We start from the raw sequence: 16,383 nt of genomic DNA, 5'->3' as shown, positions 1-16,383 counted from the left end.
CAATCTTGTTATCCCCACCACAATAGCAAATATAGGCCTACCTTCTTTGCAAGATTTATGTTGTTGGGCTGCAAAGTGTGCCACTTAATCAAAACTTAGTTATTGCGCCACAAAACTGTTTCATAACCACTGTCTTAAAATAACAAATATATATGGCAATGCGCAAGAAATAAGGCGTGGATTTATTCTCTTGATGACCTTACCAATTTTATCGATTGCTTTAACAATTTCCTTTTATTTAAGTTATCACGTTGAATAGGGTTCGTTTGTTTGGGTTAATCCAAAATGTGGCATTGATATCAAACTGAGTTTGTCGTTTTAGTTGAATTCCATTTGTTAGTTTCAAATACGCTTGCCAATATTGTACGGTCTGGAGCACACCTGTGGTAACAAGTATATCTCTAGTGTTCGTTCACCATAAATATGACAAGATGGCCTTATAAACATATTTATTGTAACGGATATTACCACATACGTCTGTTACACGAATAGGAAATGTTTCTGATAGATTGGATCATTGTGTGTGGTCAACATATATTTATGTATGAAGCACCTGTCATGTAAATATATATATATTGTTATTCGGTTTTGGGTGATAATATTCTATAGATAGAACGTAAACCACAGCAGCGCGGTAACTCACGTGGGTTGAGTGACGTTCTAAATGACGCAAACAACGTACAGGAAAAGAGGCGTTGAATTCTTGCCTTTGAACTATCCTCATTAGTTAAATTTTTTGTTTGACAACAATCAGAAATGTTCCTACCAGTTTGATTGAATCGTTGTAAATCAAACCTTAATTTAAAACTTGAACTGTCTGTGCTCAGCGAATGCATAATTTCGTTTACATATATCAAACGTAACAAATAGGGTTTTGTAATTTGGAAGCAAAGTTTAGAATCACAATTTTCTTTTAGTGTTTATTAACTGAGAATGCGCAAAAGATGTAAGAAAAAAGTTTAATAAAGTCCAAAAAATATTTAGGAAAAACTGTTTAAAATCGAGTGCGTGAGTGTGTGAGTACGTGAGTAGTCGTCGCAAGTGTAAACTTCAATTTGCAATTTTGTTGCTCTTTTGTTTTATAGATAGTGGGCTGTTCAACAGTTCAGCCACACCAAGTAACAATAATAAAAATAGTATTTAGTAATATAATAAACGAAAACTAGCCTATTAACAACTAATGCTTGGCTAGGTGTACATGAAAAAGCACCACATACTTTTTCGTTTATTTGCCATCGGCTTCGAATACTGTTGGTCCCTTCACTAATGCAGATGGATTAATTTGGAATGCACCTTAGTTGTATTAGTCACTACTTGGAAAAGCTGTTGTGATAAATGTGGTGAGGGAAAGTGGGATTAAACTCACATTTCATGTAGAACTGTATGTTTTTTTACATGCAATCCATGTATCTATGTAATATTCAACCAATATATGTTTTATCTAACGTGGCCATTAAAATCTCGATGAGTGGCTTTCAAAATGTTCGCCTGCTTAAAAACTGCAAAATATAAGATACCAGGCTAAAACAAAACCATGCAACATGTGTAGCGTATCCGACCAGAGCGCCTATATACGTCACATCCTCGAAGTTATACGTCACATCCTGGAAGTTGCGCGTCACAATGTGACATGACGTTGTCAATGTTTCAATTCTGCTTCTTATGTGTCTGCATGTTTATCGTGGTAAAAAAAAACTTTACAGCACTTTGTCTACAGTTCTAGATGTGCAAATGATCAGTTGTTCAGTCATCAGGCGGAAACTGAATGTACTTTTTAGAAGTTCTAGATCAGCGGTTCCCAAACTGGGGTCCGCGGTCCTTTAGGGGTCCGTGAGGCAATTTTGGGGGGACCGCGAAGCGGTTGAAGTAGTTCTATAATCTTATTTGGCGTCAGTTTGTGCCACTAAATAAGTTTAAATCAAGGTAGAATTGAGAATCCACTGTCTCCATTGCTAAACAATAGCCTTTATTGAATGCCAACTATCAAAAATGCAATTGTTCGCGCACAATCGTAATGTTTTTGTCTTGTTTGTGATGTCACATGCTGTCTTTGAATGATTGTTATGGGCAATTTTGCATAAATAGCTAAAATCCTGCAATCAACTTTCGTTTTTATGAAATACACATTCGGGCTTAAGGAACGCGAGCCCTCGAAATAATGGCACAAAAAAAAGACAAAAACCATGAAATTTTTATCACTGCTGCGTTTCGTCATGCTTCGACTGGAAAGCGTTTAAGCGTGACATGATAATGTTGAGGTTGTAGAGTAGAGTTTGTTTATCTGTCCAGTTCTTGTGCAAAAATGCTTTTGCTTTTTTGAGATCGCACTCTGTAGTGAAGGTGTATAAGCAAGCCATGTGGCTTTTACTTCCATAAACATAGTTCTCAAACTTTAAAGAATGCAATATAGTATTGCAAACTGCTGTGTTTTTAAAGTGGTAAGATCGGCTACAGTAAAAATAACAAAAGTGGTTTAAACTGTACAGCACGTATTGTGCCACAATGAATTAGCCTACAAACAATTTGTTTCGGGCCTTGGTCTGCTATGGGCTCTTTTTATTCATTGTCAAAACAGAAACTTTTACTGCTGTAAAGTTGATGAGTTAAATGTCATTGTTGGTGTTTCGTGATTTTGTGTTTTCATTCAAAAGTACATTATTAAGTGGCTTAAAAAAGCAGGCCGTCTGATATTCTAGTATGGAGAACTCAAATCTGTTGAAAGTTTTTATTTCTGTTCTTTACAACATTAACCCCATAGAGTAAAAGGTTTTACAGAAACTTTTTAAATAAAAAACTTTTGAGATTGTCATTTTGAACAGGTTTTGTAAAACTAGATTTTAATACATTGAAACGAAAAACACTGCAGTTAACTACAAATATTTGTTTTAAAGTGAAGAATTATCAGACATGGGGTAAGTAGGATAATATCTAATGCTTTGTCAAAACGTTGTGCACATACAATAGAGGTTTTAATGGTGGCCAATGAAACCTATATTTTCTGTGGATTGAATCTTGTATCAAGATTATCTTACATCCCTACCTAATGTCAAATTGTAAAATATTCATGCGAGGAAAACAACAACGTTTTTTTGTTCCGCTTTCAACTTCGTATTTTCCACCAAACATTCACTAGTGTTGGTGGAGGAATTGTCCTTTAACATGCTTATCCTAACGCATGTCCTTTTTTCAAGTCTTCGAATACTTGAATATGAGAAGAGAAAGAAACAAAAGAAATCTACCAGGTACTAATCCACCGCAAATTTACTCGAACAAAACTTCCGTTCGTAAAGTTCAAGAACTTTGACGAATTTGCATTAGTGCTGACTGTCATGGTAACTGTATGTTCCGCATGAATGAAACTTTTACACGTGTTCATTTTCAGCATGCAAGTGTCCTCAAAATTTTAGGCCAAGACCTGGCGCTTTTCGCTCTAAACCACGCGCGTGCAACGGTTTGTTCCAATTAGTCCCAATTTACAATTACAATGATGTTGAGGGCAAGTCAATAAATCGATGGTACCGGTGGTGGGTAAGGGCAATTTTTTTATTATGTAGGAAAAGTTATTACAAAGAAATATGCAACGATGTTTTTTCTGTCTACTTTCTGTCATTGTAATAATAATAATAATAATTCAAGACTAAAATTGTAGTCGAAGCAACAAGATTGCCTTAACAGTCACACGTAAATTCTGTCGTAGGCGTGCAAAAAGGGAAACAGTAGTTTTCGCAATACCGTCATAGAAAGTGAATCAACAAATATTATGTTTACCAAAGCCATCTGTTGTACAGCATAGCGTATCATATTCCGGTTTGTCACCTAAGGCATTGTATGATTTATAGAGGGATGTTATTATGTTTTGTAAGTGTAAACTGAACTTGTTTCAAAAGCTAAAATATTTGAAAATGTTTTTGTCCTGATTCATGTTATAAGCTAAATCAAAAAACACAAGTTTGACCGTATGTGATTATATTGTATATAACAGTTAAACAGAAACACGACAATACTTTGACAAAGTAATTTCATGTCAGCTATGAATGATGCATGTAATAAATGAAATGATGCATAATATTTATTTGATAACTAAATTAACAAACAGCTTTATGAAAAACAGCTTTAATTTGTTATTTGTTTTTATCTTCAAAAAGAAATAGTTTTTACATACACACAAACAATGCCATGTTAAGAATAATAGAAAATTCTTCTACTGGCGAAATTGTCTCGCATTGCGATCGTGGGTCACTTTGCCCCATACGATGTAACCAGCTCCGATAATAATCACAGCCAGAAGAACAAACATCACAAGTTGGTAGCTGTTGCCGGCCCCTTCGATAGCTTCGTTTCTTTCTCCTGTTGTATAGAAGAAGAAAAGTCACGCTTGACAAAAACAAAATTTGTGAAGAATTGTTTGTTTATTGTTGTACGCAACCATGAAACGGGCATTTGTTGGTTATACTGATAAAAATCACAGTATATGTCAAGATTGCAAGTGGCCATCGAATCAGTTTGGTTGTCAAAGCAACGGATACAAGAAAATGAAAATTAGTGATGGGAATCGAACCCATGAAATATATTTTATGATAATTGTCTCATTTTATTTACCTTTTTATATGTGTCTTTTAGTGCTAGTCACATTCTTATTTTTGAAACAACTCATGGAAATCGAATAAAAGCTGCGGTTGTTACCAGTCAGGTTTATCACATATACGTAAGTAAGCAATCACCAAGACACAGCATACTTAAGTTATTATGCCCCAATATGTGTCACTTGCTTGATAGAACTACAAATTTGCTACGAAAAACACATGTATCAGCAATATTATCTAGAATAGATATTAATTGAATTTTCCTCATTGCCTTACCAAGCCCTTAACCGGTACCTTGAACAATGTGCACTGGCCCTGCAGAAAGCAGTTGATTGCGACCATTGTCTTCAACAGATCGCCGTTTCTTACCAGAACAAGACTGCAAAAAGAATTATTTTATAAGTATTGATATTTCATTGTACACCAGTCTTATTGAAGGCGTCATACAGAATTAAGCCCATCCCGACACACATATATTTTCATCATAGTTCTCCAGGCCGATTAAGGGCCGGTCTCACTAGCGATTTTACTTTTAAATTACTTTTAAATTTGTATGTCAGCTACACACAGTAAACCTCGTATTTTTATTGTGTTCGGATTAAAATAAAATATAGGTGGATGGGGGTCGAATTCCTATCAAGGTTATGTTATGATTCAGGCGCGCCGGACCATTCAGCCTTTTTACTGATTCGCCACATAAAATCAGCTGGTGACAGGAAATATACCGTATTGGCAAACGAACCTAGAAAACTTTGGTATGGAAGCAACAGAATATAAAGCCATTCCACACTAATATTTTTAATGCTACAACTGGACATAAACGCCAAAGAAATTCTTAAGTTATTTAGAGACATACTGTCTCGATTGTTTTTGAGCAATACCCAGGAATTTTGTTCTGAAAAATAAAAAACATATCATTTTCTTGGCCTTTTTACAGTTTTCGACCAACACTATTTTGGTAAACTTTATTCTCTGTTACAAGTCCAGATCTACTTTAATCAAGTCACCTGTCCAGGGCATTGTCCAGTTGAATTATGACAGACGGTCACGTCGCAGTGGATGTAGATAAATTGTTCTGCGTCAGAAAAATTTGTCCACACAAAGCTCATCAGCTTGAAAGTTGCAAAGTTGGATTGGTAATTGCGCATCAACGTTTTCGCGTCGGCAGCTTCCCCTCCACTGTGTGGCGCTACGCATCTAAAAATTTCGATTCCAATGAATGAAATACGGGTGGAAAATTATTTATTAAAGAAATAACCTCCCAAACGAGAAAAAAAATTTGAGGTAATTCCAGCAGATCTTACCCGCTTTGTACAATTTGGTAATTCGGCAAGCTTTTGGAGTTTCCACTGCGTGTCGCCCAACAGGTTTCCAGCTGTAAGAAAGGTATTCCACTTTAAGAGTTCAATTTACAAATCAGAGCAACGATGCCATAACTATTAAAAACTAAACTAGTAAATGCAATGTTTTCTTGCAATAAAAGCATTTTGTTTTCAATTCACCTGGACAATAAAGTCATCATTGCTTGCGGAAATCTCATCAAGTTTAAGTTTAGCAAAAATGTAGTTGGGCACAGTTACTTCTCCGGGCAAGCTTTGGGTAAAATATTCGTTGCTAAAGAGATTCATGGCGACATCCAAAGTTCCTGTTTTCTTCGCAAAAATTTTGGCAGATCTGAATTAAGTTAAATGATTGTGATTAATAAAAACAGAAAGGGAATCGCAAAATCTCTCATTGTGCCGTATGACAAGCTATTGTTATGTGACACAAAGGGTTTATGGGATGCTACTTGGTTGGTGTACTGCGGCCCAGTTGTCGCAATTTGTTAAAGAACAGTATACAACATAGCACAAAAAAAAACAATAAAATGTTTATGTACCAATATTTTCGTTTAAATTTGTGACGTAACAGTAACTCGATTGCCCCTCCTTGCAGTATCGAATCATTTGCCATGTGGTGTTAGTTTTAGATTGATTTTAGAGATATTAGCGTGGATCTTTATATTGTTATTTAAACTCTATATCAAGTTGAAAACGATGCTTTGCACGACTTCTCCTAACCACAACCAATATTTTCATGGATACGAACGTATTAGCAAAGAAAGTACTTTTTTGCATTAATACCAATGTAGAAAATATTTAAACAAATACTAAACAAAATATCATAAATGTGGTGCCTGAATTTTTGTGCCAGTGCTTCTTTCTAGACTGCTAGATACTAAAACAGTGATTTCCAACCTTACATATCGCTTTCCCCGTTAAGTCGCCCTCGGGACCCGTAGCCCCCTTTAAGTAACCATCAAAATCCGCAGACCTATTTTTGTAGCATTAGGATCTGTGATACTTGCAACACATTCTCAATTTCTTTTGGATGATGTTTCTAGTGAGTCTATACCTGTGGTCCTCAAGAAAACAGCACTATAAAGTTTAATCTTATCCTACTGCCACAATTTGATTTATTATGCATACCACTCAAGTTGAAATCACAAAAAAAATCACAAAGTCACTAACCTCGGTGCAGCATACTTAGCGTGCTGACAAAAAGGGCCGCTTTTAATAGTCGACTTGACATTTTCCCTTTGAAAATAATAAACAGTAATACCACTCCTTGCCTAAAATCTGCACCCCCTGCAACAAACGTGTCATAGTAGGTTACAGCGACACTCCGGTAGAAAACCTAAAACTTCTCAATATTGCCTGACATTTATTTATCAATCGCCAATTTGCGACGCGACGCCAAAGGCGACACAATTACCGCTCAAATACAAGAGGAAGCAATCAAACTGGTGAACTGACGTTCGGTCGAACCTGCCAGAGACTTTTCCAGCACAAGCAGACATTTTAGTCATTTGTGATGCCACAGGGATACCATTCAATTTAGGTGAAAATATTTAAAATCGGTATAATTGTAACCGAAATTAGTTAGGTGAACCCGGATTTGGCCTATAATTTTAGGAAAAGGCGAGGTGGTTAACATTCACTGAACAAACTAGCTTACCTAACCTTATCCAATATTATAGCGGGATTACCGCCCTTAACTTACTAGATTTCTCCTGCACTGACATCTTACTGCTAAAGCCAAAGGTGTAATGTCCACACCGAACAGCTAAAGCAAGTTTAATATGAACAATAAAAATAAAATGGCAAAAACATTGGCTATCTCCAAAGTTTCAATAAGTTGCCACACAACACGACCACGTTTCACAACTACAACGCAAACGCTAAAAACCCCATGAGGCCCAGGCAAGAACTGCCCTAAATATAGCACGAAACATGGCAGACCAAAAGTCACATGACCTCACCGGCCAATTACAAATGTGCAGGCGCCACTAGTCGACGTCAAAATCACTGGTGCGAGACAGCAGTTAATTAGGTGAACAAAAGTACGTTTTGGGTTACTATAAAACAATTTCAAACATAATAAAGTTAAATATAGACAAAGTGTGCAGTATACACAAATTAAATTTTATGAAGTGAAACATCGTTAAATATGAACAAAGAGTTCGAGGTAAATCATTATTAGTTCTTGTAAATGAATTACGATTTGAACTTAACCCGGTCGAAAGTTCGTTATTCTTTGATCCAATCTCATACGGAACTTATTGTTGTGTGTCGCACGTCAGTATTAGTTTGTTTGTTGTAACTTATTCAACAAATAACCGTTTGTTTTTACTTATTCAACAAATAACTGTCCGTTGTTATTCACAAACAAAAGTTTTACTTGTGGAATTTATGATGATGAAAATCATTAATGGCATAAATGCTGTGTCGTAATAATTAAACGTAATGAATAAGAATAACCGTTGACAATTATCAAAATTGCGCGTTATGTCTGACACCAGGAAAAAAGTTTTAAAACAACTACAACAAACGTTTTCGTTTTAACGTCGCAACGGAACAGGGCAATTAACCGAGAGGAAACTCCAGTTGAACAAATCGTCGGACCCAGGACTTAGAGTTTGGGGAAACAGTTGAATAATATGAACGACCGTTTACATTATGCACTGCACACAATGTTTCTGAAACTAAACAATACAAGCCCAATTGAAAAGTCAAATAATATAACAAGCGTATGCTCCCATACATCCTGTACTAGTGTTGCCACGATAGTGTATTACGCCCAAATGGGCTGTTTAAGCCATCATATTTGAACTGATCGTTTGATATTCGAAAATATAACGCACAATTTTGTTGTTGTGTATGACAAGCTATTGTTATGTGACGTAGAGGGTTTATGGGATGCTATTTGGTTGGTGTAGAACTAAAAAACGTGAAAAATAATAGAAGTGCAAAGATGGATATAAAGGTATTAGCAAACAAAGCAGCTCACCCAAAGATGTCGCATTAATACCAATGTAGAAAATATTCAAACAAATACTAAACAATATCTAATAAATGTGGTGCCTGCATTTTTGTGCTAGTGTTTCTCTCTAGACTGCTATATACTAAAACAGTGATTTTCAACCTTTCATATAGCTTTCCTCTTTTGGTCCCCTTCAGATCGCTTTCACCTTTAAGTCCCCTTAGTCACCTTTAGGATCCGTAGTCCCTTTTTTATAACATTAGGATCTGTGATATTTGCAAAATAATCTTTATGTCTTTTCGATGGAGTTTCTAGTGAGCCCACACCTGTGGTCCTCAAGAAAACAGCACTATAAAGTTTAACCTTGTCGTACTGCCACAATTTGTTATGCTTACCACTTAAGTTGAAATCAGAACAAAAGTCACTAACCTCGGTGCAGCATGCTCAGAGCGCTGACAAAAAGAGTCACTTTTAATAGTCGACTTGGCATTTTTACCTTGGAAAATGATAAACAGTAATACCATTAACTACCTACTATCTGCGCCTGCAGCAACAAACGTGTCATATTAGGGTATAGCGGGACTCCGGGAGAAAACGTGAAACTTCTCAATATTGCCTGACATTTATTTATCAAGCGCGACTTGCTACGCGACGCCAATGACGACACAGCACAGCTCAGCAACAAAAGGAAGTAAAGAGGAAGCAAGAGGAAGTAATAAAGGGTGCAGCTTGGAAAAAGTTGAAGAACCACTGGTCTAATCACATATGGTTGACTGCGGGATCTCTGTCTTGGCTTTGTGTTTACCATGCGCCTGCAGCAAACTAGACAGCTACCTTCGTTCTCTTCTTCTAACTCGCTTATTGCGTTTCGCTTTGTGCTATCTTTACTTTTGTTTAAGCCTTAATTTTTTTTCATTTAGAGATTTGATTCAGTCAACCACTGACTTACGTCATAATAATGACATCTAGGAGCAGTGACTTTAAGCTGTGTGCTACGAAATGTTCGTTACTTGTGCCAACATTCCCTGGAGTTTCAAGACTTCAGTTCAGTCTTTTCGTACTTGAAATAAAACCATCTTGTCATCAACAAAGCAATTGCAATTATAGACCTACCTACTTTACAAGATTTAGGTTGTTGGTGTGCAAAGAGTGCCGCTAAATTAAAACTTAGTTATTTATTGCGCCACAAACATGCTTTATAACCACGGTCTAAAAATAACAAATATACAGGGCAATGCGCAGGAAATTAGGTGTGGATTTTTTCTTTTTAACATGACCTGACCAATTTCATCGATTGCTTTTTACGTCAACACGTTGAATGAGTTGCGTTTGTCTTGGTTAATCTAAATGTGGCATTGATATCAAACCGAGTTTGTCGTTTTAGTTGAATTCCATTTGCTAGTTTCTAATACGCTTTCCAATATTGTACGATCTGGAGCACACCTGTGGTACCAAGTGAGATGTAGATTAGATTTGTTGTAACGGATATTACTACGTATGTCAGTTGCACGAATAAGAAATGTTTCTGATAGATTGGATCATTGTGTGTGGTCAACATATATTTATGTATGAAGCACCTGTCATGTATATATATATATATTGTTATGTATTGTTATTCGGTTTTTGATGATAATATTCTATACACACCACGTAAACCACAGCAATGCGGTAACTTACGTGGGTTTAGTGACGTTCTAAATGACGCAACACAACGCACAGGAAAAGAGGCGTTGAATTCTCGCCGTTGTACTTTCCTCATTAGATAAAAAAAACAATCAGTCCAGTAACAGTAGCTGTTTGAAGTTTTACTGTATGTTATAGATGAAGAAGTTAAATCAGGGGCTAATGTCTATTTTGTAATGTAGTTTTTTGTGGCAAATAATCTCTGACATGTGTTTTGAACAAGTTTTATATTTTGTGTGCGGTATAAAAGCAATGTCGCACAGTAAAACCAAGTTTTTGCTTGAACTCTGGACTTTGGCATACTTTGTAGAGTATCCCTACATTTATAGTGTAACAATTATCTATTGGATATAAACCGTTTCGTTTCAAAGTTTTGACTACTGCTTGTTTATCAACGTTTCGCCATAAAATGTTGGTGCTTAAAAAAAGTGGGATATAGGGGAATCATCAAACATAAAGGGTGAGTGATCGCGTGATTAGTTTAATTAGACCCTATTTGGTAGTTGTTACTAACGTGGTTTATGTCATACGTGTTGTAATAACGAAAGGTAGGGCTATTTTAGCCAACACAACGTGTAATTAGTTGCAGTTATTGATTTGATTTAAATTAAATAATGCAGTAAAACCCAAGTATCACGGCTAGCATATATATATTGGCAATTTTTCGGGTTAGTATGCCATGGGATTTGAACCCACAAATGAAAACTAACAAGAAATATTCTCGCAATAAATCATAGTCATACTTTATTACACAAAATCCAAGCAAAATGTGTCAAACTGCCAAAACAATCTGAGACCCACCTTTGAAACAGAACCGAAAGCAAACTTTGTACTGATCAAACTTTTCACGCACTAACGGCGTTGTATTCCACAAAGATTAAATTTATTTCCCTATTGAGTTTATAAGAACCTTGAAAGAATTTCAAATAGCTGCGCGCATTCAAATGGAAAACCCGATGACATATTTATGTTTGGGAAAAGGTAAAATTGCAACTTAAACACAAGCACTTGTTTCTATTACGACATATATCTTGGAAAGGGCAGAATGAGAACAATTTTTTTGCTGCGGGCAGTTAGTGTAAGGTAAGGTTGGACCTAATGATTAAAACCTTGTACCTGGATGACTACACCGATCGGGATAGATTGCCTTCGTTCCATTATTTCTTAGTGGGTGTAACAAAGACGCATACTACATTCGTTTGTTCTAATGTAGCTTTAATAAACATCTGGTCTAAAGGTCTGGTTGTGTTTAAATACAACTAAGAGTAATGCGAGATTTGTTTTGACTGCTTTGTGTATTGTTTACAGAGTTTTATGACGTCATCAAGTATATCAATGGGAAAGTTTTTGTTACACAGATGTTTTATCATGAGTTTACGACTTATTTTTATTATATATCTAACTTGTTCTAAAGTAGTTTGGTTTTCACATATGTTAACACTGCACTGCTTTTAAAATGATTTCTGCAGGTTTCCAACGAATTGTGTTAAAAGTTAGTTAATCAATAATTAATCCTAGCGATACACCACTCTTCCCTTGTGTCAAACTAAGAAATTTATTTTATTTTTATAGCGGTAATATCGGCTCTTCACCACAGGATCTTTCAAATAATATTTTTGTGGCGCAGTTGACGTGTTTAGGAATGGAGGCTGAATTCGTTTACTTTTAAAGCAGGGTATTTCTGAACCTAGAGTAATTGTTAGAAAGGGCTAATTTGAATCAGCTGACTAAGCCTTTACGCAACTGTCAACAAATGAACCTAAATAGAAGTGAAATTGATAGGTGTATCACTAAGTATGCTTATTTCTAAAGTTGTTGAAGTGTGTTATAAGGCAAAGCAAAATCGCAATAAGTCAACACCACAAGTTTGTTGCGGGCCAAGCTGCCGATTTCCTCAAATACCACAACACCTATGTCTCTTGATTTTGGGTCTCTGTTGGAAACCAAAATATTAAAATATAAGTCAGTTAGGTAACGTCAAAAGTTTTGTAGAAAGTCTGTGCCGACTGTATTTGCACCGGTCACGTACGCAACTTTCCTACTTGGTCATGTACGCAACACTGTCTAGTTCATTTTTTTTGTACAAACACCACTTATCTGCACACCAGCATTGGTTCTCAGCAAACATAAAAGTGCTACAGTACAACAGTCACGCGACCAAACAATACGGTCGATAAACTTACAAAAAGAAGCATGTGATTTAAGGGAGTCTTTATATCGTCATTCAACAAAACGTTACCAGGACTTTACTACATACATTTACACACACACTAAATTAGCTAAGATGAAACATATTCATACTGGGATCAGCCCTGAAGCGTCGATGCAGACCAGCGATCACGGCATACATATCGATAAATCATAGTACGCCAGGCCTGTTCAAGGCGTTATACCGAATCAGCTGGTCTCCCAAGCATTCCCATATGGCAAGGCATAGACTAGAAAAATCTAGCCTGCGGTGGGATTCGAACCCACGACAGGAGTCTTTCCGGGACTCGCGCTCTACCAACTGAGCTACACAGGCTCAGTGGAGAATCCGCCGAAAGTCGAATCACAAGCACCGTTGCCTGCCTCGTATGCTGCACATGTCAGCTTCGTACTAGGGGATCGCCAGTTCGACCGTATCAGCTAAGATGCGATCCCCTAGTACGAAGCTGACATGTGCAGCATACGAGGCAGGCAACGGTGCTTGTGATTCGACTTTCGGCGGATTCTCCACTGAGCCTGTGTAGCTCAGTTGGTAGAGCGCGAGTCCCGGAAAGACTCCTGTCGTGGGTTCGAATCCCACCGCAGGCTAGATTTTTCTAGTGTATGCCTTGCCATATGGGAATGCTTGGGAGACCAGCTGATTCGGTATAACGCCTTGAACAGGCCTGGCGTACTATGATCACACTAAATTACGCACAAACTTTTTTGAAATGCATTAATTCCATTCAGCTACACTGTAACGTAGACAAAGAAATGATTCCAAACCTATGGTTACAACAAGTGATGTACAGAAGTTTCAGTTGTCCGACACATGTCGGCCGAATATGTCGATTCCGTTAGCACGATGAAGAAGGTCGCGCTAAATATAACTTATTGGCTCTAAAAGCGGAACGAACAATGATAAAATTGAACGAATGTCATGTTCCAACTTGGAATTGCAGTCAGATATAGTTTGCGAAGTTTCAGTCTGTTCATGTTAGCGAAACGAAATTAAGAAGTGAACATCATACATAACTACGCGGGCACAACCGTCATCGCGATAGAATCAGTTTCTTTTAATATACCTTATTCGTTCTAACACGTAAACGAACTAAGATAAATTAAACCTTCGCATCCCCGTCTCCATTCTGGAAAGAGTTGAAGTTAAACACATAAACCCCACTGCAAAGCAAAAGTACATACGAGACAAACACTTCTGGGCAAAGTCACTGTAGCTTGGTACACAACGATTATTATTTGCTGTAGATTTCTGTTATCAGTGCTGATTTATCAAGACGCTGATTTTGTAACTCTAATGTTTAGGTCAAACACAAATAAGTTTCAGGCAAGTAAAGTGCATTGATATTACTGGCAGTGACCCGTAAATTTGTCGTTGGAATGGAACGAGGTAAATAGTCGTTGCTTGCATTAGTTGTAAAAACGTTACGCAAACACGATCAATAAATATTACTGCACCAAAGCACTCCACCTATTCTGTGTAATTCAGTTCGTAAGACGCTTACCAGAGTTTGTCACTCGAAGGTATTCAATTTGAATATGCGTCTTATAAGTTCTTGTAGCATTAACCTAACGACATGCTTGATTCACATTGACAACAAATGGTTTTAGCTAGATGATCAACTGTAGAGTCTTATATTTATGTTTGTTTGTGTGCATGTTCGAAATAAACAGTCATTTATTATTGATAAATATTTGTTATAACATGTTTTTTGCTGCTTCAGAGTTTTGTCCTGCTGGTTTATCTTTGACAGTTGAAATAAATGTTGTCTTCGCCAGGATATTAATCTGCAAAAAAACATTATGAATCGTTTTGGCTACATGGATCGTTATGGTAACTTTGTGCTAGTCTGCTGTGTGCTTGCAGCAATTTTTTTTAACTAATTGCAATATTTTTTGAAAAAACTTTTTTTAGACGATTTTGTCATGATTATGACAAAAAGTAATAAAACTATTTTGTTTTAAAGGTTAATGTTTTTGCTAAATAAACAAAATCTGACAACAATACTGGCTCGGTGTAAAGTAATTGGAAGATATAAATATTTATGTTCTGATGTAGGATGTTAACTGGTACAATCACTTCTATTTGGGCATTATCCTGTCGCCGTACAACCCTTTTACTTTCTTAAATTTTGAAACCGTTTCCACGACTTAATTTCCACTGACATGGGCAAACTGACACTCAATTTATTACAACATTTTACAACTGTAGCAGCTATAATATTTCAACGCTGTGTCTTTTTCAGACCCGTCAGCCTGTTACCACCATCCTCCGATGCTAGATTCATATGAGGTAAAAATAATGCAATTAGGGATTTAAGGCTTTGTGTATTTGCCAATCAATACCTTTTTTTCACTTTAGGCTACATCAAGAGTCACTGAACTACCACCACCACGGCCGTCACGTGCAGGTGAAATGTTTCTTTTTAACTATTAAATGTCCATTAGTCAACGTGGTTTACATGTAGCATGCTTGACACAAAATCGTTTTTCTAGAGCCATATGTGCTGCCAAGGTATAACCCTGCTGAGCCGGATACTGACACGGGTGCAGATTCGGATACAGACTTGAATACAGACTCGGACACTGACCAACTTTCTCGACGACAGTTTGGCCCACAGCATCGCCAACCGTTTGACCAACGTTCTCGCCAACCGTTTGACCAACAGTTTCGACAACGGTCTGGCCAAGTGTCTCGCCACCAGCCTGGCCACCGGTCTCACCACCAGTCTGGCTACCGGTCTCACCACCAGTCTGGCCAACAGTCTGCCCAACAAACGAGGCGTTCAAGATTTCATTAATTGCTAAATCCTTAATGTTTAACTTATAATGAGCGATAAATAATATTTAATCGAAAATATCAACCAATCCGAAATGCATAAAAGATTTGTTTACTTCGCAATCAAATAAAATAGCGAGTTCATCAATATTTCGGTACCTGTAAGTTCTATTGGTTTATCAGTCTGAGAATTTTGGGTTGTTTTTTGGCTAACACCAACGTTTTTCCAAAACCTTTCATGGTTTACGAGCCAACTTGGCACAGTATCCTTGTATTGCGTTTGAAATTGTGCAGGTCCTTTCCATTGTAATTTTGTTTTCTGCAATTGAACGCAAGCAGGAAACAACTGATCCACACCGACTTTTTATTTTAGGTTATTTTAGATTCCTCGCATTAACAGTTTCGGAACCGATCAAAGTTTGTTACAAACACACTTTTTGTTTACGCAACAATGGTAATCTCACAATCCACGACAAGATATGGTGACATAAATGAAATAGCAAACAGGAAAGAACGCGTTGTTACCTGATCTTAAAATTTGCCTTCGAAGTGTCGAATGCAATTCAATGTTTGCACTAAGGTTTCCTAAAAAGTTAAAGAAATGTAAATAAAAGGTGATGTTTGCTTTGCATTTCGAATGAAGGTTACACTCTTGCCCTGATTGAGCGTACTTTGACACGAGTGCAAATTGCTCAATGGCTTGCTGCACTCTCTCTCTGTGTAAAATTGTCAACAAAAAGTACCAAAAATATAAATCTACACAGTCCACTCGCCATAACGTGCTTTAAGTGACATGTCAGCCGATTCAGTAGATTGAACGAGCTTGGTCAG

General features: G+C 36.9%; 1 protein-coding gene and 2 non-coding genes across 3 annotated transcripts; 1 reads left to right on the top strand and 2 right to left on the bottom strand.

Moving 5' to 3' along the window:
- Nucleotides 1–3,993: 3,993 nt before the first annotated feature.
- Nucleotides 3,994–7,422, bottom strand: LOC145218233 (uromodulin-like). The gene is made up of 6 exons (XM_080085635.1): nucleotides 7,391–7,422; nucleotides 6,086–6,257; nucleotides 5,888–5,958; nucleotides 5,591–5,780; nucleotides 4,878–4,962; nucleotides 3,994–4,347 (listed from the first exon to the last, which is right to left on the bottom strand). The coding sequence occupies exons 1-6, from the start codon at nucleotides 7,420–7,422 to the stop codon at nucleotides 4,202–4,204; spliced, it is 696 nt and encodes a 231-aa protein (XP_079941761.1). The 3' UTR covers nucleotides 3,994–4,201.
- Nucleotides 7,423–13,018: 5,596 nt separating this feature from the next.
- Trnas-gga (transfer RNA serine (anticodon GGA)) lies at nucleotides 13,019–13,092 on the bottom strand. Its single transcript has one exon. It is a non-coding gene; the product is annotated as a tRNA-Ser (tRNA).
- Nucleotides 13,093–13,290: 198 nt separating this feature from the next.
- On the top strand, nucleotides 13,291–13,364 carry Trnas-gga (transfer RNA serine (anticodon GGA)). Its single transcript has one exon. It is a non-coding gene; the product is annotated as a tRNA-Ser (tRNA).
- The last annotated feature ends 3,019 nt before the right edge of the window (nucleotides 13,365–16,383 follow it).

Source organism: Phallusia mammillata, chromosome 3 (genome assembly GCF_965637545.1).
Source record: "Phallusia mammillata chromosome 3, kaPhaMamm4.hap1.1, whole genome shotgun sequence".
Taxonomy (NCBI): domain Eukaryota; kingdom Metazoa; phylum Chordata; class Ascidiacea; order Phlebobranchia; family Ascidiidae; genus Phallusia; species Phallusia mammillata.
This window is presented reverse-complemented; position numbering and strand designations above follow the sequence as displayed.

Bases quoted from the DNA above. Each gene is read 5' to 3' on its own strand.
- LOC145218233 (XM_080085635.1), bottom strand. From the start codon at position 7,422: ATGTCTGCTTGTGCTGGAAAAGTCTCTGGCAG. The intron at 4,963-5,590 runs GTGACTTGATTA...TTCTTTTTGCAG, and splicing joins CTGGACAATGCCCTGGACAG to TCTTGTTCTGGTAAGAAACG. The intron at 4,348-4,877 runs GTACCGGTTAAG...TCTATACAACAG, and splicing joins GCCAGTGCACATTGTTCAAG to GAGAAAGAAACGAAGCTATC.